The sequence below is a fragment of the Sarcophilus harrisii genome, chromosome 3 (assembly GCF_902635505.1).
Source record: "Sarcophilus harrisii chromosome 3, mSarHar1.11, whole genome shotgun sequence".
In the NCBI taxonomy this organism is placed as follows: domain Eukaryota; kingdom Metazoa; phylum Chordata; class Mammalia; order Dasyuromorphia; family Dasyuridae; genus Sarcophilus; species Sarcophilus harrisii.
In genome coordinates this window covers 342,048,672-342,072,199 of record NC_045428.1, presented here as the reverse complement: position 1 = coordinate 342,072,199, position 23,528 = coordinate 342,048,672, and the positions used below count along the sequence as shown (strand labels likewise).

The following is a 23,528-nucleotide window of genomic DNA, read 5'->3' as shown; positions in this document are numbered from 1 at the left end:
CCATTCTGGAATTCACAATATCTTGAAGTGACAAAATCACAAAGCTACATGGTTCACTAGGTCTAAGCAACTCCAGCAATGTTTTACATACACTGTGTCACCTGTTGTTCTCCTGATGAGCTATCCAGGCCACTAAACCTCTAGCACAATGTTTTTCACAAAGTAAATGCTTAATAAAATGTCTTTTCATTCATTCTTCTTGTTTGGAAGAAGATCCAAGTCTCTGAATTGTTATTCATATGACCTTAAGCAAGTCATATAATCTCTCTGACCCTAAATTTCCTCAACTGTGAGATTAAGATGTGAGATTTCAAGGTATAAGAATTAACCAGTTTCAATGAGGCAGGCTTGGGTTCACATACAAGGGTAATCACATGGCACAATGAGTGGATAAAGCCCCAGACATAGAATCAAAAAGATCTGAATTCAAATCCAGTCTTAGGCACATACTACCTCGGTGAAGCTGGGCAAGCCACTTAACCTTGTTTGCTTCAGTCTCTTTAACTGTAAAAATAAGCTAGAGAAAGAAATGTCATACTACTTCAATGTCTTTTCTAAGAGAATCCCAATTGGAGTCAAAAAGAATTGGACAAGACTGAAAAACAACTGAACATGTGACTGAGCAAGTCACAATCTATCTGTTCTTTAAATAACCCTCTAAGTATATAAGTTACAGAACAAGTTTTTCCCTGTGTCATTAGGAGTTTCCTGACAGAATTCTCTTCATATCAATACAAGCAAAGGCTTTAGAAAATAGGGACAACATTATTTGAATTGTCTAATTCCAAGGGTGGGGGTGGGGGGAGTGGGAGAGGGGAAGATTTTTGTACATCATAAAGTAATATATTTTAGTTCCTATTTATGATTTTATCACTCAAAATTTAATACCTATCTTGGATAAAAGGCTATTCTTAGAATCAGGACTATTTAGGAACAAAATCAATACTTAACACATATTAGGTATATGATCATGTATGTCACTTAAGTGACCAAGACAATTTTGTAAGACTATATCATACAAATGAATTACTGCTCTACACTGGTGGAAGAAGTGTTATCATTTGGAATTCCTAAACATGCATGAATAAGAGAACACCCCTCCCTCCAAACAAAAAAGAATCAATTCTCATCATTTGCAATAGTTATATTTTCTAAAGTTGCTATGTATATTAACTTAATGAATACTGAACTATTGTTCCTAAGGGAAATACTGTGAAAGTCTGGTCACCATATTTTCATTAACTGATCATTATCTAACCATGTTTTATGTGTGCTTCTGTTTAAATACACCTTATATAATAGGCATTTCTCACAATTAATTATATATGAATTTCCTTTTCCTTACTAATAATTAATTATTTGTGAATGTCCTTTTCCTTTTTCTGGATATACCATATGTTGATTCATTAGCAATGAACTCACAGCATAACTCAAGCCTGAACAAAGCATATCTAACACATATATTTTCTGCATAAGGTACGTTATAGCCTTTTTGTACTTAGCAACATTAGACTACACTTCATCACTGTGCTTAGAGGCCACATGAGTTTGTGGTTAATTACAGGGTACAGTAGATGCATATATGGGTTAGATTTCAAATCTAGAATACTTTCTACTTAAAAAAGAAACACAAGTTATTATTATTTTTTTAATTTTCTGGTAATTTTTACACAACAAAATCATAAGCACCAGAAAGCATCCCAAAATATGCAAAAGATAAAAACTAGCACTAAATATATATGTGGGGGGGAGTATATGAGGAGGAAGTGTATGTGGGGGGGAGTATAAAAGCTAAAAACTAAAGGAAAAATCACCCTGTTCAATCTTAGCTGGGAACCTAAGTATTGCCACTCTGCACATATTGATTTGGGGGTTACAAATACATTTTAAGGAATAAACAAATAGGGACTGTGCAAACAATGAGAATTAACTAGTTAGGTTTAGAAAATGCAAAACACAGTCTTATAGACTAAGAGATAAAAAAGAGATTAGGATTCTTTTTCATTAATTTTTTTACTAATAAATTAGGAAAATATTCACTACAAATACAAAGAGGTAAAAATATGTTAGTTATCAACTCTATTCAAGATAACAGCAAGGAAAGCAAATTAACTTTTAAATGCAAAGCTTAAATACAAAGTGTTAAGTGATCAGTACTTGACTGTTACAACTTGAGTTGAAATGTTATTCATTTTTTTTTTAACTATACTGTGGTGCTCACATACTGAATCTTGAACCAAGGATTTTTATACTAGTGCATTTTTCTTGTTAAGTCATGTAAAATGATTTGTGACCTCATTTTGGGGTTCCTTTCCAAGATACTGAGTGTTTTACTATATTCTTCTAAACTTGTTTTACAGATAAAGAAACTGAGAGAAGTAGGGTTAGGTGACTTACCCAGGGTCACACAGATAATAAGTGTCGGAGACTGAATTTAAATTCACAAAGATGAGTCTTTCTCACTTCAGGTCCTATACCCTCACCTATCCACTGCAATGCCAAGTACCTATCTTGTGTAGTAATTTACTATCTTTGTAACCATGAGCAACCTACTTATTGTTTATAGCCTTCTACTTCTTTATAAAATTGGAGGGTTGGAGGAAGTAGATTAGAACGGATTGGAAAATCATTTATTATGTACATTCCACACAACAAGACATCTATTTCTGTGTCTCTATTTCCTTTTGTCTTTACCTGTTTGTCTGTCTTTTTCTGTCTGTATCTGTCAATCTGTTTGTCTCTCTCTGTCTCTCTCATAATAAGATTCCATGTGAGCTACTTTCTAGGTTACTTTTTCAGCAGACAAAAATTCCACATTATTCTTTTGAGAAATCCAGTTATACAAGAGTTTTTCATTTAATGTAGAAACACATATTGAATGATCCCTGCTAGAATGGCCTAGTTTAAACAAAAGGTAGGTGACTGGTGCAGAATAAAGACAATAGGATCCAGAATTCAGAGTAGTAGAAGACTTTTGTGGATTATTTAATTCAATACTCACATTTAATATTGAAGATTGGAAACTAAAGATATTAAATAATTAAATAACAAATCATATAAGTGCATAGATGGTCTTTCTTCCTAAGCTCTCTGATTCTAAAGCTAATGAACTCTCTTCTATACCATTATGTTCTTTAAATAATGAGTTCATATCCAAGTATTTTAAAATGCTGCTGTTTTCTGTAATGAGTTTGATAAGATTGAGAGTCTTGAAGCAGTACTCAAATTACTAAGAAAGGTTTTGCATAGGCCAAAGCACAGCAAATGGAGAAAGCAGACAATAAAGTTAAAATTGACGTTAGCAGAGATGGAAAAATAAATTTTCAGAAACAAAAAAGTATGTGCTTATGTGCTAATTTTATTTAAACCTTGATTCAAATGCTATTTTCTCTTGAAGGTACTGATTATTTTTTTTAAATGATCGTTACTCCTCATATTTACAAAAGGCTATAATTTAGAAGGCACTGTTATTCATTTTAGTCTTGTTTTAAAGAGTTACATTTTGTGGGAAAATGTTCCAAATTTTCATGTTATTTCTGGACATGAGTTGTTTACACCTAAAATGCCTGCCCATTAAATAGTCATACAATTAATTACCAACATCAAGCAGTATTTATTAGAACTGCAGGCACTGAAGCTTGAACAAATAACCAATGTCTAAGTATTTCATTGTTAGAAAAAAATACCTAAAGCAATATGAATGTGCTTGTTTCTAATATAACCTTTAAACATTATTATATGAGCCTAGCATAATCTCTCTTAGAACAAAAGTAAGAAAACTAAATTGCTTCTGAATTTCAAATATACTTTCAGGAGACAGCTGTGTAAATTACAGACATTCTTAAAATTTCCAAATAGATTGTTAAATCTTGTCATTCATCCATATATAAGCACGATCTTTAGAATTCCATATGATATTAAATCTACATCTCAAAAAGAGTGGATTTTGGAAGAAAAAAGAAACTTAGTATATTGTTTCTCACATTTATTTCTTTAATAGGGCAGAAAGGTCAATTCATATGAAAGGAAAGTACTTGAGAGTAACTCTGCCTTTCAAAAGCAATATTAACAGGTGACAATTCTGATGTTCCATAATGTAGATAAATATGAAAGTACTAGATGGGCAATTTACCTCAGTATAAAATTCAAGTACTGGCCTAGTCTATGAGTTTTTAATTGAAGTGTGTTTGTGTGTGCATGTTTGAAAAAGGGATAACAAATGTATTTTTAAGTATTTACTTGTACACAAAAGAACACTAAGAATCTATATTATGCTAGTCTATAACTTCTGAAAACAGCAAGAAACATCAAAGATAGGTTCAAATTTACAATCTTTTTTTTTTTTCAATAACAGGAATCTGTCAGATGATTACTTATGTCAAATGAAACCAAGTTTCTTTTTTATATTCTTTCAAAACAAGAGATAAGATACTAGGCTTCTTCCTTTTGTTATATATAAACAATAGCTAGAGAGGCAATGGAGAGCTATTCTAAATGAAAAACCATTTAGGTCTAATCTGGGGCTCAGTTTTAACAGGTTTGCTTTATAATCTGATCAACATATCAACTCCCAGAACATTTTTACTGTCTATATATACCAATAAGAGCCCTTCAATGAATGAGTGAATAAAAAAATTTCATTAAGTGCTCACTATATGCCAAGTAATATGCTAAGCACTGGGAACATAATTAAAATGCAAAAACTGTTTTTTCCTCAAGGAGTTTCACATGCTAATGGGAGAAAAAAAAAAGATATAAGAGAGTTTTGACCAGAGAGGGGTACTTTACTCTAAAAAGTAAGAAGAGTAAGTATATATGGTAGTAGATTGATGTTTGGCATCCAAGGCAATGGCAGAGGTGATTTGATATGATTCAGATTCAAAAATGGATTGCCTTCACTGTCAAATCCAATAATCAGTTGCCAGTTGTTGTCATCTCTCTACCACATTTGCTTATTTGACTATCTTTTTTTTTAATTCAATAACCTCTCTTTTCTAGGTTTCGAGACCTGCTATCATTGTCATCATTATCATCATCACTATTATCACCTCCATCATGATAGCTAATATTTATATTGAGCTTTAAAGTTTGCAAGATGCTTTACAAATATCATATCATCTCATTCTTACAATAAATCTGGGGGATAGGTGCTATTTTTATACTCATTTTACAGATAATTAAACTGAGGTAGATAAAGGTTGTAACTTACTCAGAGTTACATAGCTAGTAAGTGCATGAGGCAGGATTTAAACCCCTTTCTATTGTTGTGTTATATTATGACTGACTTTTCATGACCCCATTTGGGATTTTATTGACAAAAATATGGGAGTGGTTTGCAATTTCCTTTTCTGGTTCATTTTACAGATGAGGAAACTGAGGCAAAGAGAATGAAGTGACTTACCCAGGGTCACACAGCTAGTAAGTTCTGAGATAATATTTGAACACAGGAAGATGCATTTTTCTGACTGCAGGGCTGACACACTATCTACTTAGCTGCTAATAAGCCAAAATCTTCCTAATTTTAAATCCTAGCTACCTTCTCTTTTATTCATTTACGCTAAAAATATTGTTATGTGTATCCCAAAGATCTCTCATGAATTTTTTTTCTTTCTGTACTCTCACTTGATTGCCTCATTAACCAACAAAGGTTTTATTATCATCTCTAAGCAGATCCTTTCTAAATCCATGTAGAGAGATATAGAATTTCCTGTGCTTCAATCTCATATTACCACCCACAAAATAGGCTTTATAAATGTTTTTCATTTTATCTTCACAAGGTAAAAGAAGGTAAATGCTGTTATTATTCCCATTTTGTAGATAAGAAAACTGAGAAAGGCAGAATTGACCAGGGCTATAGCTAGAAAATATCTAAGGGGGAAGAGGGAGTATAGCTAAGATGGCAGAGAGGATACATGCTTCTTTCTGAGTTCTCCTACTACCCTCACCTTAATTATGAAATTCAGGCTCTGAAATAGTGCTGGACTGGCAGAATACACAAATATTGGCAGTTCATCAAATTAGCAACAGAACATAATTTCAAAGATTGCCAAAAAAGGTCTGTTTTGATTGACTGTGAGCACAGGAGGAGGCCAAACACAGATAGGAAGGCAGAGCATGGAGGCCAGCACATGCTGAGCAGATTGGGGGAGGGAGGGAGGGAGTGGTCTCTGCAGAGTGGAGAATCTAAAGGGAGGACTCTACCATAGTGTTGGCTATTCTGCCCTGATTACAAGCCAGTAGATCAGCAGAGAAGTTATAAAACATCCAACACAATTACAAAAAGTAAACAGTGTACCCCAAAGCACTGGAGTCTCACAGGACCTGGCCATACCCACCCAGCACTGGGAATGACACAGCACAATCCCAGTGCAGCTACTGTAACTTCCTGGTATCTATAGAGGAAGCTTGGAACCTCCTTACCCTAAAAACAAATAAAACTTTTTTTTTTTAATGAGTAAAAAGACAAAGAGAGCTCCAACTATACACAGCTTCTATAGTGAAACAGAAGAACAGATTTCAAATCCTGAGGAGACTAAAATCAAATTGTCTCCAGATGAAACCCCAAAGGGTGATATAATCTGATCCCCACCACAAAAGGCACTTCTTGAAGAAATTTAAAAGGATCTTAAAAGAAAGCTAGAAGAAAAATAAAAAAGGAAAGGAAAACTATGCAAGAGTGTTTGGAAAAGGCATATAACTCATAAAAAGAAAGATTTAACTATAACCCCCAAAAACTAGGGTCTCTTGGGACCTGGCCACACCCACCCAGAGTGTCTCAACATGCTCTCAGAGCACAGAGGCAGCACTACCATTGCTGTACTGCTCCTGCCTCGCTGCTGTCCTCTTGTAGTCTGTAGAGGAAGCTCAGTAATACCATGCAGTCCCACACACACACACACACACACACACACACACACACACACACACAAGCAGACCCATTTGTTTTTCTTTTTGACTCTTTGAGAAAATGAGAAAAAAAAATTAAAGCATATTCTAACTATTGATTGCTTCTATATGGATAGAGAGCAGACTTTAAACCCTGAGGAGACAAAAAACAGACTGTCTCCAGATGAATCCCCAAAGGCGGATCTGATCTGGTTCTTAACACACAAGACTCTCATAGAAGAAATTTAAAAGGCTATCACAAGAGAACTAGAAGAAAAATGGGAAAAAGAATGAGAAGCTTGGCAAGAGAGTCTGGATAAAATATCCCATTAATTAAAACATAAGAGTGCATAAAGGAATCAAATCCTTGAAAAACAGAATTAGTGAATTGGAAAACGAAAACAGCTATTTAAAAAATAAAATTGGTGAAATGGAAAAAATTGCATAAAATTAAACAACTCATTTAAAAACTCAATTGGATAATCAGAAAAAGATGTAAAAAAAGTGAGTGAAGAAAATAACTCATTAAAAATCAGAATTGAACAAATGGAATTGAATGAATCAGAGACACCAAATGGGGGTACTATGTCTCACAAACAAGCAAAAGAAACATTATATCTGAGAGAAAGAATGGAGGGGGATGGATATAGTGGGTATCTTACTGCCATCAGAATTGGCTTTAAGAGAAAAAAAATTGTAGACATATTCAATTTATAGTGAAACTTCTCCCACCTCATTGAAAAGTGAGAAGGGAAAAGTGAAAAGGGAAGGAATAAGCTAAGCGGAAGGGAATACAAAAACTATGAGGAAAAGGAGTAAGATAAGGGGAGGAACTCTTAAGGTGGGGGTAGGGATACTAAAAAGGGAGGGCTGTGAGAAGCAAGTGGTGCTCACAAGTTTAATACTGGGAAGGGGGGTAAGGGGGAAAGAAGGGAGAAAAGCATAAACAGGGGTTAACAAGATGGCAAGTATTACAGAATTGGTAATTTTAATCATAAATGTGAATGGGGTAAACTCCTCCATAAAGAGAAAATGGTTAGCAGAATAGATTAAAAGCCAGAATCCTACAATATGTTGTTTACAGGAAACACACCTGAAGCAGGGAGATACATGAACAGTAAAGGTAAAAGGTTGGAGCAAAATCTACTATGCTTCAGTTAAAAATCAAAAAAGCAGGGGTAGCCATCCTGATCTCAGATCAAGCAAAAGCAAAAAATTGGTCTAATTAAAAGAGATAAGGAAGGGTACTATATTTTGCTAAAGGGTAGCATAGATAATGAAGCAATATCATATATGCATCAAGTGGTGTAGCATCTAAATTCTTAAAAGATAAATTAAGAGAGCTGCAAGAAGAAATAGACAGCAAAACTATAATAGTGGGAGACCTCAACTTTGCACTCTTAGAATTAGATAAATCAAACCACAAAATGAATAAGAAAGAAGTCAAAGAGGTAAATAGAATACTAGAAAAGTTAGATATGATAGATCTCTGGAGAAAACAAAATGGAGACAGAAAGGAGTACACTTTCTTTTCAGCAGTTCATAGAACCTATACAAAAATAGACCATATATTAGGACATAAAAACCTCAAACTCAAATGCAGTAAGGCAGAAATAGTAAATGCATCCTTTTCAGACCACGATGCAATAAAAATTACATTCAACAAAAAGCCAGGGGAAAGTAGACCAAAAAATAATTGGAAACTAAATAATCTCATACTAAAGAATTATTGGATGAAATAGCAAATCATAGACATAATTAATAACTTCACCAAAGAAAATGACAATAATGAGACATCATACCAAAATGTATGGAATGCAGCCAAAGCAGTAATAAGGAGAAATTTTATATCTCTAGAGGCCTACCTGCATAAAATAGAGAAAGAGGTCAATTGGGCTTGCAACTAAAAATGCTAGAAAATGAACAAATTAAAAACCCCAGTCAAACACTAAACTTGAAATTCTAAAAATAAAAGGAGAGATTAATAAAATTGAAAGTAAAAAAAAAAACTATTGAATTGATTAATAAAACTAAAAGTTGGTTCTATGAAAAAAACCAACAAAATATATAATCCCTTTGTAAATCTGATTTAAAAAAGGAAAGAGGAAAATGAAATTATTAGTCGTAAAAATGAAAAGGGAGAACTCGCCACTAATGAAGAGGAAATTAGAGCAATAAGTAATATTCTGAGGAATTACTTTGCCCAGCTTTATGCCAATAAATTTGATAACTTAAATGAAATGGAAGAATACCTTCAAAAACATAGCTTGCCCAGATTAACATAGGAAAAAGGAAATTGGTTAAACAGTCCCATTTTAGAAAAAGGAATAGAACAAGCTATTAATCAACTCCCTAAGAAAAAATCCCCAGGATCAGATGGATTTACATATGAATTCTACCAAACATTTAAAGAACAATTAATTCTAATGCTATATAAACTATTTGAAAAAATAGGGATTGAAGGACTCCTACCAAACTCCTGTTACTATACAGATATGGTACTGATACCTAAACCAGGCATGTTGAAAATAGAGAAAGAAAATTATATACCAATCTCCCTAATGAATAGTGATGCTAAAATCTTAAATAAAATATTAGCAAAAAGAATACAGAAAATCATTCCCAGGATAATACACTATGACCAAGTAGGATTTATATCAGGAAATCAGGGCTGGTTCAGCATTAGGAAAAATATGAGCATAATTGACTATATCAATAACCAAATTAACAAAAACCATATGATCATCTCAATAGATGCAAAAAAAGCATTTGATGAAATCCAACATCCATTCCTAATAAAAACATTTGAGAGTATAGGAATAAATGGACTTTTCCTTAAAATAGTCAGGAGCATATATTTAAACAATTAGTAAGCATCATATGTCATGGGGATAAACTGGAACCATTCCCAGTAAGATCAGGAGGGAAACAAACTTGCTCACTATCACCATAATTATTCAATATTATATTAGAAATGCTAGCCTCAGCATTAAGTGTTGAGAAAGAGATTAAAGGAATTAGAGTAGGTAATGGGGAAACCAAATAATCACTCTTTGCAGATGATATGATGGTATACTTAGAGAACCACAGCAATTCTACTAAAAAGTTATTAGAAATAATCCACAACTTTAGCAAAGTTGCAGGATACAAAATAAATCCACATAAATCCTCAGTATTTTTTTACATCACTAACATAATCCAAAAGCAAAAGATACAAAGAGAAATTCCATTCAAAATAATGGTCTATAGCATAAATATTTGGGAATCTACCTACCAAAGGAATGTTAAGAATTATATGAGCAAAATTACAAAACACTTTCCACACAAAGTCAGATTTAAGTCATTGAAAAAATATTAAATTCTCTTGGATAGGCCAAGTGAATATAATAAAGATGACAATAGTTCCTAGACTAATCTATTTATTTAGTGCTATACCAATCTGACTCCCAAGAAACTATTTTAATGACCTAGAAAAAATAACAACAAAATTCATATGGAAGCACAAAAGGTCAAGAATTTCAAGGGAATTAATGAAAAAAAAAATCAAATGAAGATGGCCTAGCTGTACCTGATCTAAAACTATATTATAAAACAGCAATCACCACAACCATTTGGTATTGGCTAAGAAATAGATTAGTTGATCAGTGGACTAGGTTACGTTCATAGGACAAAATAGTCAATAACTATAGCAATCTAGTGTTTGACAAACCCAAAGAACCCAACTTTTGGGATAAGAATTCACTGTTTCACAATAATTGCTAGGAAAACTGGAAATTAGTATGGCAGAAATTAGGCAGGAACCCACACTTAACACCGCACATGAAGATAAGATCAAAATGGGTTCATGATTTAGACATAAAGAACGAGATTATAAATTAATTAATGGAACATAGGAGAGTTTACAACTCAGACTTGTGTAGGAGGAAGGAATTTATGACCAAAGATGAACCGGAGATCATTATTGATCACAAAATAGAAAATTTTGATTATATAAAATTAAAAAGCCTTCATACAAACAAAACTAATGTAAACAAGATTAGAAGGGAAGCAACAAACTGGGAAAACATTTTTATAGTTAAAGGTTCTGATAAAGGCTTCCTTTCCAAAATATGTAGAGAATTGACTCTAATTTATAAGAAATCAAGTCATTCTCCAATTGATAAATGGTCAAAGGATATGTATAGACAATTTTCAGATGATGAAATTGAAACTATTTCTAGCCATATGAAAAGATGCTCCAAGTCATTATTAATCAGAGAAATGCAAATTAAGACAACTCTGAGATACCATTACACACTTGTCAGATTGGCTAAGATAACAGGAAAAAATAATGCCAAATGTTGGAGGGGATGTGGGAAAACTGGGACACTGATGCATTGTTGGTGGAGTTGTGAATTAATCCAACCATTCTGGAGAGCAATCTGGAATTATACCCAAAAATTTATCAATCTGTGCATTCCCTTTGATGCAGCAGTGTTACTACTGGGCTTATATCCCAAAGAGATACTAAAGAAGGGAAAGGAGCCTGTATGTGCCAAAATGTTTGTGGCAGCCCTTTTTGAGGTGGCTAGAACTGGAAAATGAATGGATGCCCATCAATTGGAGAATGGTTGGGTTAATTGTGGTATATGAACATTATGGAATATTATTGTTGTGTAAGAAAGGACCAGCAGGATGAATACAGAGAGGTTTGGAAAGACTTACATGAACTGATTCTGAGTGAAATGAGCAGAACCAGGAGATCATTATACACTTCAACACCAATACTATATGAAGATGTATTCAGATGGAAGTGGATATCTTCAACAAAGAGAAGCTCTAATTCAGTTCCAATTTATCAATGATGGACAGAATCAGCTACACCCAGAGAAGGAACACTTGGGAAATGAGTGTGAACTGTTTGCATTTTTGTTCTCCTTCTCAAGTTATTGTTACCTTCTGAATCCAATTCTTCCTGTGCAACAAGAGAACTGTTCAGTTCTGCACATATATATTGTATCTAGGATATACTATATTTAACATGTATAAGATTGCATGCCCTCTACCATCTAGGGGAAAAGGTGGAAGGAGGGAAAAGAAAAGTTGGGACAGAAGTGAGTGCAAGGGATAATGTTGTAAAAAAATTACCCATACATATATACTCTCAATAAAAAAATATCAAAGAAAGAAAGAAATATTTGATAAAGTGGAAAGAGAAAATAACTCCTGGAAATGTGAAATGGGAAAGGTAAAGAACTCCTAGGAAAGCAGAATTTGTGAACTGAAAAAGGTAAAGAACTGCCAGGAAAACAGAATTTGTGAATTGGAAAAAGAAATTAACTCCTTAAAAAAAAATTTGTGAAATGGAAAAAAAATTCCACTGAACCAAACAACTCATTTAAAAACTCAATTGGGCAAATACAAAAAGCAGTAAAAAAAAGTAAATGAAATAATAACTTATTAAAAGTCAGAACTGAAATAATGGAAATGAATCATCGATGACACATCAAGAATCAGTCAAGCAAAACAAAAAGAAAAAATAGAAAAACTGTTGAATACCTTCTTGGGAAAACAAGATACCTAGAAAATAGATCTAGGTGAAATAATCTAAGCATTATTGGACTCCCTAAAAACATGATAAAAAAAGGACCTAAACTGTGTTTTTCAGGAAATTGTCAAAAAGAATAGCCCAGATGTCATAGAATCATAAGGTAAAATAGCTATTGAAAGAATTCATGGAATTTTACCAAACATTTAAAGAACAATTGGCCCCAATGCTATATAAATTATTTGATAAAATAGGGAATGAAGGAGTCCTACCAAATTCCTTCTATGACACAGACATGGTACTGATACCTAAACCAGGTAGGCTGAAAACAGAGAAAGAAAATTATAGACCAATCTCCCTAATGAATATTGATGCTAAAATCTTAAATAAGAAATTAGCAAAAAGACTACAGAAAATCATCTCCAAGATAATACACTATGATCAAGTAGGATTTATACCAGGAATGCAGGGCTGGTTCAATATTAGGAAAACTATCAATATAATTGGCCATGTTAATAACCAAATTAACAAAAACTATATGATCATCTCAATAGATGCAGAAAAAGCATTTGATAAAATCCAACATCCATTCCTATTAAAAACACTTGAGAGTATAGGAATAAATGGACTTTTCCTTAATATAATCAGCAGCATCTATTTAAAACCATCAGTAAGCATCATATGTAATGGAGACAAACTGCAACCATTCCCAATAAGATCTGGAGTGAAACAAGGTTGCCCACTATCACCGTTACTATTTAATATTGTGTTAGAAACGCTAGCTATAGCAATAAGAGCTGAGAAAGAGATTAAAGGAATAAGAATAGGCAATGAGGAAACCAAATTATCACTCTTTGCCAATGACATGATGGTATACTTAGAGAACTCCAGAGATTCTGCCAAAAAGTTATTAGAAATAATCCACAACTTTAGCAAAGTTGCTGGTTATAAAAAAATAAACCCACATAAGTCATCAGCATTCTTATATATCACTAACAAAATCCAACAGTCAGAGTTACAAAGAGAAATTCCATTTAAAGTAACTACTGATAATATAAAATATTTAGGAATCTATCTGCCAAGGGAAAATCAGAAACTTTATGAGCAAAATTACAGACCGCTGTTCACACAAATTAAGTCTGATCTAACCAATTGGAAAAATATTAAATGCTCTTGGATAGGGCGAGCAAATATAATAAAGGTGACAATATTACCTAAACTAATCTATTTATTTAGCGCTATACCAATCAGACTCCCAAAAAACTATTTTAATGACCTAGAAAAAATAACAACAAAGTTCATATGGAAAAACAAAAGGTCAAGAATTTCAAGGGAATTAATGAAAAAAAAATCAAATGAAGGTGGCTTAGCTGTACCAGATCTAAAATTATATTATAGAGCAGCAGTTACCAAAACTATTTGGTATTGGCTAAGTAATAGATTAGTTGATCAGTGGAATAGATTAGGTTCAAGGGATAAAACAGTCAACAAATATAGCAACCTAGTCTTTGACAAACCCAAAGACCCCAGCTTTTGGGATAAGAACTTACTGTTTGATAAAAATTGCTGGGAAAATTGGAAACTAATATGGCAGAAAGTAGGCATTGATCCACACTTATATAATATATTGATATTGATATGAATAATCTCTTTGCTCCCTACTTACCTGCTTCATTATGCCCTCATCTAAAATTCCTAGAGTAGCACATGGAAGTACATGAGAGTGAATAATCCAATATAATTTTATGAGGAGTTTGAAGTACTGTGGCTACAATGCTCAGGTCAGGGTTTTTTTTTTTTTTTCCAGTTTGTTTCTTTTTATTTTGTTTTTCCTTTTCCCTCTTGGTCTTTTTGTTCTGTGACAATGGCAGCTGACTGTCAGGGAGAATGAAATAGGAACTCAATTGTCATATATTAAACAATAGAATGTTGGAGTTTCCATCTGGAAAATTTCCTTATGTGTAAATTGAGAACATTGGATAAGAGGATGTATATAATTCCTTATGCATTTGAAATCTATGGCAAGTCATTTACTTCTATGTACTTCACTTTGCTCATTTGTTAATTGGGAATAATTATACTTACACAAAAGTTGCATGATGGTATTCAAATGGGAATGGATATATGTTAAATACTAAAGAACCTGTCATACTCAGAATTGCCCTACCTGATTATAGTTTTCAGGCTCTACTTCTATCATGTGATGACCCCATCCTTAAAGGAACCAGAATTTTTCCATAATGCATCAAATCCTGACACAATGCCCCTTCCTCCTATTCCTCTGGCTGTAGCTCTTTATCTCTATTGTGTCCTACAATAGTTTTCATATCCATCATCCAGCTATGGTGAAAAAGGAAAAGTAGGGATGTATCTGTATTTTTATCTCTATGAATTTTGTACATTATTTTTTTCTTGGTTCCTGCTTTAGAACAGGGAATTAATTCAATGAAAGAGCTAGTATATGATAGCCATATAATTCAGTTACAGTTTAGTCTGCATCTCCACAAAGGTAATTGATCTGAAAATCTCTCCTCTGCCTACAGAGAATATTTAAAAGGCCCAGAAGATACAAAGTTAATGTTGGGATTAAAACAGACTACCAGGTCATTTGTTGGAGAGATTAATAAACTGTGGCATTTATGAGCTAGTGTAGGCTGGGACAAAGCAGTGCTGAGTGACACTATAAGGGAAAGTTCAAATGATGAACTCAAGGATCAGACAGCAGGGCCCATGGGATCTCAGGACTGAGCAAAGCTAATAGACCTGAAAGGAAGTATTACTTAGTAATACATTAGAGAAGAGGAGGGGTCAGCATTTTGCCAGAGAGCCCAGAAAGCAGATATGTGAAAGAAAGAGTTTAGAGCTTAGAGCCAATGAACCTAGGAGACCATAGTTATTCTTGCAGTGAGATTATAATGCTGGTCACAAGCTTTTTCATATGTGTTGTGTCTAATCACTTCACTTGGAAGGTACTATAGGCAAAGTATTCAATAAGCCAGGTAAATGAGAGAGAGAAAAAACCGCAACCAGAAATTAGATTGAAATTTTTGCCTTAGTGACAAATCGAATAGACATTTGTAGTGGGGGTAGGTGGTCCAATGGAGCAGAAATGCTCCTCTGGGGTGGTTATCCTGTTGATAGAGATATTTTATCATCCTATAAGAAAAGAAAAAGTTTGGCAAAATCAAGATTAGAGAGATCCTGGAGCCCCTCTACTCTAGTTTTAAGAGTATGCTTAGGAAATGGGGAGGAACTTTATCAATGACATGATGAGAGTTCTGTGAGGACATTTCATTTACTCAGCAGTATAAAGAATTTTTAAAGTTGATTACTGTGGGGCCTCATTGTGGGTTCCAATGATTATATCATCACTTCTTCTGAGCCTTCCAGCGCTCTTCCTTAACCCCAACATAATAAAAGTACCTTGCATTATATAATACATAGACCTAAATATATTATCTGTTGTTTTAAAGCAGACATAGTAAAACAGATTGCCAAATTTTAATCTTCATATAAAATGGGCAAAAGAAAAAGGAAACAGTTTCTGAATTGCTATACCTTTCATCTATAATGCAAATGGCCATGCTACTTGACCATTAATAAACGGCCACAAAAATGTGGTGTACTCACTACCTATGGGATCCCTACTGGCATGTGTGTGTGTGTGTGTGTGTGTGTGTGTGTGTATGTGTGTGTTTGTATCTTTTGGTCCTGGAAAACCCATTCAATAATAACCTCTCTTACTTAGAAGCTAGATAGAAACTATAAATGTAACAATTCCTGAAACAACAATGGAAATGACCAGTTTTTATTTGTTTCAGATTGTAGGAAGAAAGTAAAGATATAGAAGAATCTGGATTATAAATGAAAGGCCACCAGTATGATCTAATAGCATGGAAATAGTGTGGTTAAATATCAGACTTTGAAAAGAGACAAAATCTATAGATATACAAGAAATCAGATACTTTTATTAAACATGCTTATAGACTTCCCTGGAAGAACTGATAAGAAATTGGCCTTAAAATGGGGCAACAAGAATTTAATCAAGGAATGGAGATGGACTGTACGCTGGAGATGAGCTCAAAAAACACTACTTATTATCGGATAGGATAAGACAAGACATTCTTGTGAGTTAACGTAGCCATTGAAAAACAACTTGATGTTGTGGTCAGAATCTTAATCTTACAATCAGAAAGATCTGGGTTCAAGTCCAAAGCTGTGTGATCCTGGTTGCACTCAATGATCCAGACAGATCTCTAAAACTAAGTTGCAGAATTGTTGCCAATTTGTATATATTTGTAGAGACAGCTTAGTCACTGATAAACTCACAGGTTTGCCATAGATCAGATAATACAATTAATTCGTGCTAATGTATGATTCTCATAATGGAGAGGGAGGAAGTCATCCTTATGACAGTCATGTAATTTATGAAAAAGTACAGAAGTGAATGCTCAGGTAAGACTCTAGAGAGCCTACAATGCCTTGGCTGCCAAATTTGCTGCTCCTTTGTGGATAAAATCTATCTTACTTTGGTAACTTTTCAAGAAAGGGAATCAGGAATTTTTTCATTTTTTTTGGTTTTTTTTGTTTTTTGGTCTGTGTCACCCCAAGTATCCATATCTCAGTTCAGGTGCCCTGTTTCTTTGGGGTTCAGACACACAGTACCTTAGATAGAATATGAATAATAATAGAATCTCCTTCAAACCAATCCCAGAGTACCTCAAACTTGTATTCAATTTTACTAGAAAAAAGGTGGCCTGATACTTTGTGAACTTGTGATACTTTAAAATATCCCTTCTATTTGACTATTCTTTCCTCTAGATATATGACTTTAATGTTCATATTCTTCCAAATGCTTATGTGTCTGTGTAAAAAGAGGATACATCACAACTCTGAGGAGATAAAAATGAGAGGAGAAAATAATATATGAATAAATATAGTACTTTATTTATTTTTATAGCATCCCTAGAATGAAGGTGGGACAGATATTGTTATAATTCTAATTTTACTGGGAGAGCTGATATGGTAACATGCGCTTACCTCATTGAAATAAAAGGCATTACCCTGATCCTAAAGAGAGAAAACTAATAAAGATTGAATAGAGAAACAGAAGATACAGCAGCTTCCTTGATCATCTTTCTTTATTCTGATAAGCAATATTTTCCCCAAAAAAAATTGTTCAGCCTATCCTTGCCCTAGCACATAGTACCACTTAATGATTCTCTCCCCCTCCAACCCTTTGTGTCAATTTCTCTGCCTCAGCTACTGCCCTATGCCTCTGACACTTAATGTCAGACATGTTATTGGCCACTTTAGCTAAGTTCTTTTGTATACACCAAATATTTGCTGATTTGTATCCTATAGGGTAAAATATGAAAGTCTTACAAATCATGGAGAAGGTATTTTGTTGAGTACCTACCTAAAGATTATTTCCACTGATAACTGTATGTATGTTGTAGGAAAAGTTAGATTCATGTTATTTTCCTATTAGAATATGAGCTTCTTGAGGTTAGTGATCATGTTTTTTTATTTTCTTTGTATTCTAGTGCTTAGCAAAACATCAGATATATAATACATGTTTAAAAGATACTTGACTGACTGATATGTTTTTTGTTGATTCCTTCTTTCTATCTTGATAATGGTTCTAATGATTACCAACTTTCAAGGACATCTTAAAAGATAATCTTTTTTTTCCTGGTATCTTCCTTTAGTCTAGTCCTTAGTCTCAAACTTTTTATTCTTAGGAAACAATTTTTAATATTCTAATATAATTGAGGATTTCAAGAACTTCTGTTTATGTGGTTTATATATATATATATTGATAGTTATATTCAAACAAAAAATTGTCCATTTTAAATGTAATCATAAATAACCTATTTTATGTAAAATAATTTAATAAAATAAAATCATTTTCCAAAACCAAATTAAAAATAGTATAGATAATTTTTTTTAATATAGCTTTGTAAATCTTTTTATGTTTTAATGTGGCTTAATAGTTATGATCTGGATTTTACTTTTGCATTCAATCTGTTGGAATATATTGTTTTAATGGAAGTATAAGAAAAAATCTGACCTCATATAGGTATGTAGTAAGAAAATGGAAGATTATTTTAATGGTAATACCCCACACAATCCCTGAAAGACTGGCAGGAACTTCCATAGTCCTTGGACAACACTTTGTGAATGATTGTTTTAACACATACTTTTTTTGATTAATAATCTCCTGTGTTATACAGGTTTCCATCACACTCAGTGGTAGTCAAAAGTTGAATTCTGCCTTCATAAAGCCTTTTCCTTGTGAAAAGGAAATGTGAAAAAATTACCAGGAATTTAGGTACCCTGATTTTGTCCTTGCCTCTGAAGTTTGTGTCAGGGTAATGAATGGCATATCTTCTATATCATAAAGTTGTTAACAACATTAATCCCTTCTAAATCCCTCATGTTTAAAGTTTGTAGATAAGTACATACATGTCACGAATGGGAAGTACCTAGGCATAGTACACTGGACTGAGTACCTATGCATTCGAATAGAGATACTTAATAAATGCTGGCTGAATTCAATGTTTTAATAAAAATTCCAAAAATAGCATAAAGGCTTTTATTTTTATTCTTATGACTAATGTTTCCTATTTCCAATTTTGATGATCATAGTAATTATAATCATATGTAGAACATATATAGTAATAATCATACACAAACCAATTTGTTCACAGCATTTTCCCCTTTTTAAAATGTCTGCCTAAAATAATATCATGACCCTCCATTTCAAAAGATCTATGGAAGAAGCTACATACTAACTTTTCTAGTCTTTTTAAAAATGAAGATATGTGATTTTTCAGTCTATTCGTTATTTCCTGATTTCCTTCATATGAGCAATATGCCCACCTACACCTTCACACAAATCAAAATTTTAAAATGTCTCATCATCTGAAATGACTTTTTTTTTTATCACCAACTATAGTATGTCACCTTAAATTTTTCAAGAGGTCTTAGACTTTAACCTCCAAGCTCAATCACACTTAGACAATTGAGCTGCAGATAAAATTATGTATAAAAGGTTTCCTTTTAAAATGGCAGTTATGAAAAGTAAAGCAACTGAGAAAAATAAGGCATGTGAAGGTACAGCTGCCTTGAAGCAGCAGGCAAAGAAGCTTTCTTTGAATTTGAAAAAAGAATTAATGCCAGAAAAACGTAATTTCCCTCTTCTGCCTTCATTAAGGGCCAAAATGGTCACATTTTGAGCATTACAAGCATAGTTGATGAAGTCTTCGAAATTGATTTCTTTGAAAACTACTGCAATGCTAAATCAACAGATTAATGTTTCATAAAATTGAAAAAGAAAAACTCCCAGCCACATGTTCCTTAAAAATTTTTATTTTTCATCAAACTCCTCCCCTTTCCTCTATTTTTCCACACCCAGTCCCCATCCCTAGGGTTTTGCAAGATTATGTTGGTACATCAGGGTATTCTAATTATCATCATTTCACCAATCTGAGAACTAGAGTATACTAATTTCTGTACATCGCTTACTCAATTCTCTTTTTTTTCTTGAGATCTCTATAAATATCTGGCTTTACTCTCATCTGAGACCTAGTAGCAGTAGTAGACATCTATTATGAGGCATACTACTATTGGGCATCTAGTAGGCTTATAATTGTATCACTAAGTGCTCTAGCTTATGTGGATAACATGGATATCTTATAACACAACAAAAAAGGATGAATTATTCTGTAAAGATTTAGAAATTCTATGATTCATATTTTTGTTCCAATTGTCTGCAAAAGTTTCATGAGAAGGTGAAGTAACTGAAGATGAGGAGGGCAGATATATCAAGTTATTGATTTCTAATGAACAGAAACTATGTGTGTATGTGTGTGTGTGTGTGTATGTGTATCCTTTAACCTTGAAAATATTTATTTTACCTAGCTACTAATATTCAAAATGTCTCCATGCTACCTCAATTTTTAATCTAATTATATGATGTGAAAAAAAATTATTGTTTACTATGTGCCAATCACTTATGTTGTTAGTGTAGTGTATACCCTGCTACTTACTGAAGTAAGAAACATCTGGATTCATGTGCCAACTCTGATACATCCTGCTTGTATTTGTCATTCCTTTAGCCTTTCAGGTCTCCAGGAAATTCTCTAAGACTGTATATTTTCTAGAAGGTATCTAGAAGGTATATTGTCTAGAACCTTGCAGTGTTAGAGAAAATTTTCTCACCTGGAAGTTTCCTATACCAATGAAATCATGAGTAAAGTCCCTAACCCTAATTGCTAAGCACTAGGAATAAAAACAGAAGGATTATATGATTTCTGCTCTCAGAACTTATATTATAATTTGAAAAAGCAGCTTATATGTAAACGTTCAACTATAAAATGGATGGAAAATCTTGGTAATTCTTTGGGTCCAGCAACAAGATTGATGACAAATTTCAAGCTTGCTAGATTTCACTATTGAGAAGGAAAGATTCAGGTGAAATCTGATTTAGCAGGGTTCATGGTGAAACCATTAGGAAAAGAGTTGGTTCTAGAAACAAGGCAGGTACAGGTCAGGTTATACAATTAAGGAGGATGTCCAAGATAATATAATATTTTTCCAATAGACTTCCCACCTCTTCAAGGTCTATGATAGTCTGAAATATGGGTGAGGAAGTTGTTGGGGGAGTGCCATTCTCTCAACAAGTAACAAATTTCACTAATAGTAGTGTGATATTAAGCATATAAGGCAAATGTTTTCCTTTTCTCTGTTATTTCTCCCATTGGATTGTGAGGTCCTTAGCAAAAGGAACTGTTTTACTTTTCTGTTTGTTTGTCAACTGCTTTGTCCATAGTAAGAACTTAATATGTAGAGGGCTGGAACACTGAAAAGATGTACTTGAATCCAGAACAGCAGAGCACTTAAGGCTAAGTGTGTGCTCAATGTGAGACTGATCTTGAGTCTGACTGATCCAGAGGCCCTCCAAAGAGCTATCCTGGACATTACATTAATATAGGCTTCATTTATTCATTTCCCAACCACATGTTCAATTTAAGATAGAACAAAAAGTATTTCTAAAGATTGGTGAGGAAGGAAGGAAAGGAGGGAGGAAAGGAGGGAAGAAGGAAGGAAGGAAGAAAGGAAGGAAGAGAATGAATAACATTCATTAAGAACTTACTATGTGCCAGTCACTATGTTAAGTATTTTTCAAATATTTTCTCCTTTGTTCCTCACAAGAACCCTGAAAGTAGTTTCTCTTATTATCCCAATTTTTCGGGTTATAAAACTAAAATAGATAGTTAAAGTGATATACTCAGGGTCAGGTCACACAGCTAATAATTGTCTGAGAATGAATTTGAACTCATTTCCCTCACTCTAGGCCCTCTTTCCACTGTGCTGCCATAAAATGCTGATGTTCTCATGATGATGAAGAGAAAAAGGAAAAGGGTAAGAGGAGAAATGGTGAGAAAGTGAACAATCCTTTCTTAAACCTTTGTTCAACTGTAATAAAAAAAGTGATTTTATTGAATAGAAATAATTGAAAGAGTGGAATTCAGGAAAGATGCTTTCAAGTCCTACTTCAGATACATACTCCATATAAAACTCTAGTTAAATTCCTTGACTTCTCACAGTACCTTATGCAAGCAATTCCAGTTGGTTTGCCCAATTGGTGCTAATTTTCACTGGTAGAGGGAATTTCATTAGTAGGATCTCCCTACACTAAAGAAAACATAGGTGATGCTTAAAAAAAAAAAGTAGAAGTGGAAGATGGCCTGATTTTTTTTCAATTGCTGATAGACAAAGGGACTGATATGCCTGATATTTATTCAGCAGTGTTTTTAATGTGATTAGATTGCTCCAAGGTCTGTTAGATTTTGTGGCCTACAGAGCTCTAGCACAACTAATGAATATTAAGTCTTCATTTAGGATACTTAAAATTGATGCATTTTTCTTTTATTCAATAAGCACTTATTAAGCACCTAATGTATGGCTATATTATATGAGGCAGTAGGAAGGATACAAAAAGAACAGAACACAATTGTTTACCTGAAGGTGTTGATACTTTAATTGAAAAAAAGCAAAATATGTATATAGAAATCAACCAGAAAATTATATGAGGCAGTAAATGATCAAATATTATATTATGTAATATATATACATATATATTATTTGGATTTTAAAAAAGAAAAATCATTGTGACTGAAGTTAATAAAATATTTTTCTGAAAATATTTTTAATAATTATATGGAAAATGTGAAAAACATGTTATCTCAATCAGAATTTGAGGTGTTATCTATCCAAAACTCAGTTTCACTTTTGTTAAACAGTTGGCCACCAGCACTGTTAGCCCATTAATCATTTTAACTACCTGTCCCTATTTAACATATTTTATATCAGTTTTTGATTTTTCATCTTTTCTATTAAAATCCTTTTCAAAAAATAGGATTCAAAAAATGCTGTGCACCAAGATTTTCTGCCTTACATATTCCCTATTTAATTAGGATACAGCAAAGAACTTTTTTTAAAAAAAGAAATCATCTACAATATGTAAGTGAATTATGCTCACTTATTGAAATACAAGAGTTTAATATGTTTCATTTAGTCTCCAAATAGTTTCAAGGGCATTCATTACATGAGTTTTTTAACTACAAGAAATGAGTATCATTATTGGCTTTTGTGGATATTTTAATCTAATGTTTACAATTACAACCATGTATGTTACATTCATTTTAGAATCCAATTCAGGCAGAAATATTAGGTAGAAGAATTATCTAACATTCTTGTTATTACAATAACATGAAGACAATTCTCTTTTGCTATGCTAATTTTCAAAAGGAAATGAAAAGAAATCACAGAAAAACAAAATAACTGCCTAGTTTTCAAAGAAATTTCTAAAATGTTCAATTTTGTTTTTAATTTTTTCCCCTTTCCTGGATAGCACAAATAACTGAACTTCAGGCAAACAAGTCAATGCAGTACAAATTCAATATAACACGTCATTAATATATAGATTCATATCATGGTGTTCCTTGAAACATAACACCTATTCCAAACCTGACCATGTAGTTCACTAATCTAACTGCTGGATTCATGCTAAACTCTAAGACTGAGGGGCGGAGCCAAGATGGCAGAG

General features: G+C 33.2%; 1 protein-coding gene across 1 annotated transcript in view; it reads right to left on the bottom strand.

Annotated features, from left to right (window-relative positions):
• Window positions 1–20,509, bottom strand: part of LOC116422567 (thrombospondin type-1 domain-containing protein 7B-like) — a 142,746-nt gene extending 122,237 nt beyond the window's left edge. Inside the window, exon 1 of the mRNA XM_031961296.1 lies at window positions 20,467–20,509. Within this exon, the coding sequence (XP_031817156.1) occupies window positions 20,467–20,509 (43 nt within the window). The remainder of the gene's footprint in view (window positions 1–20,466) is intronic.
• Between the last annotated feature and the right edge of the window lie 3,019 nt (window positions 20,510–23,528).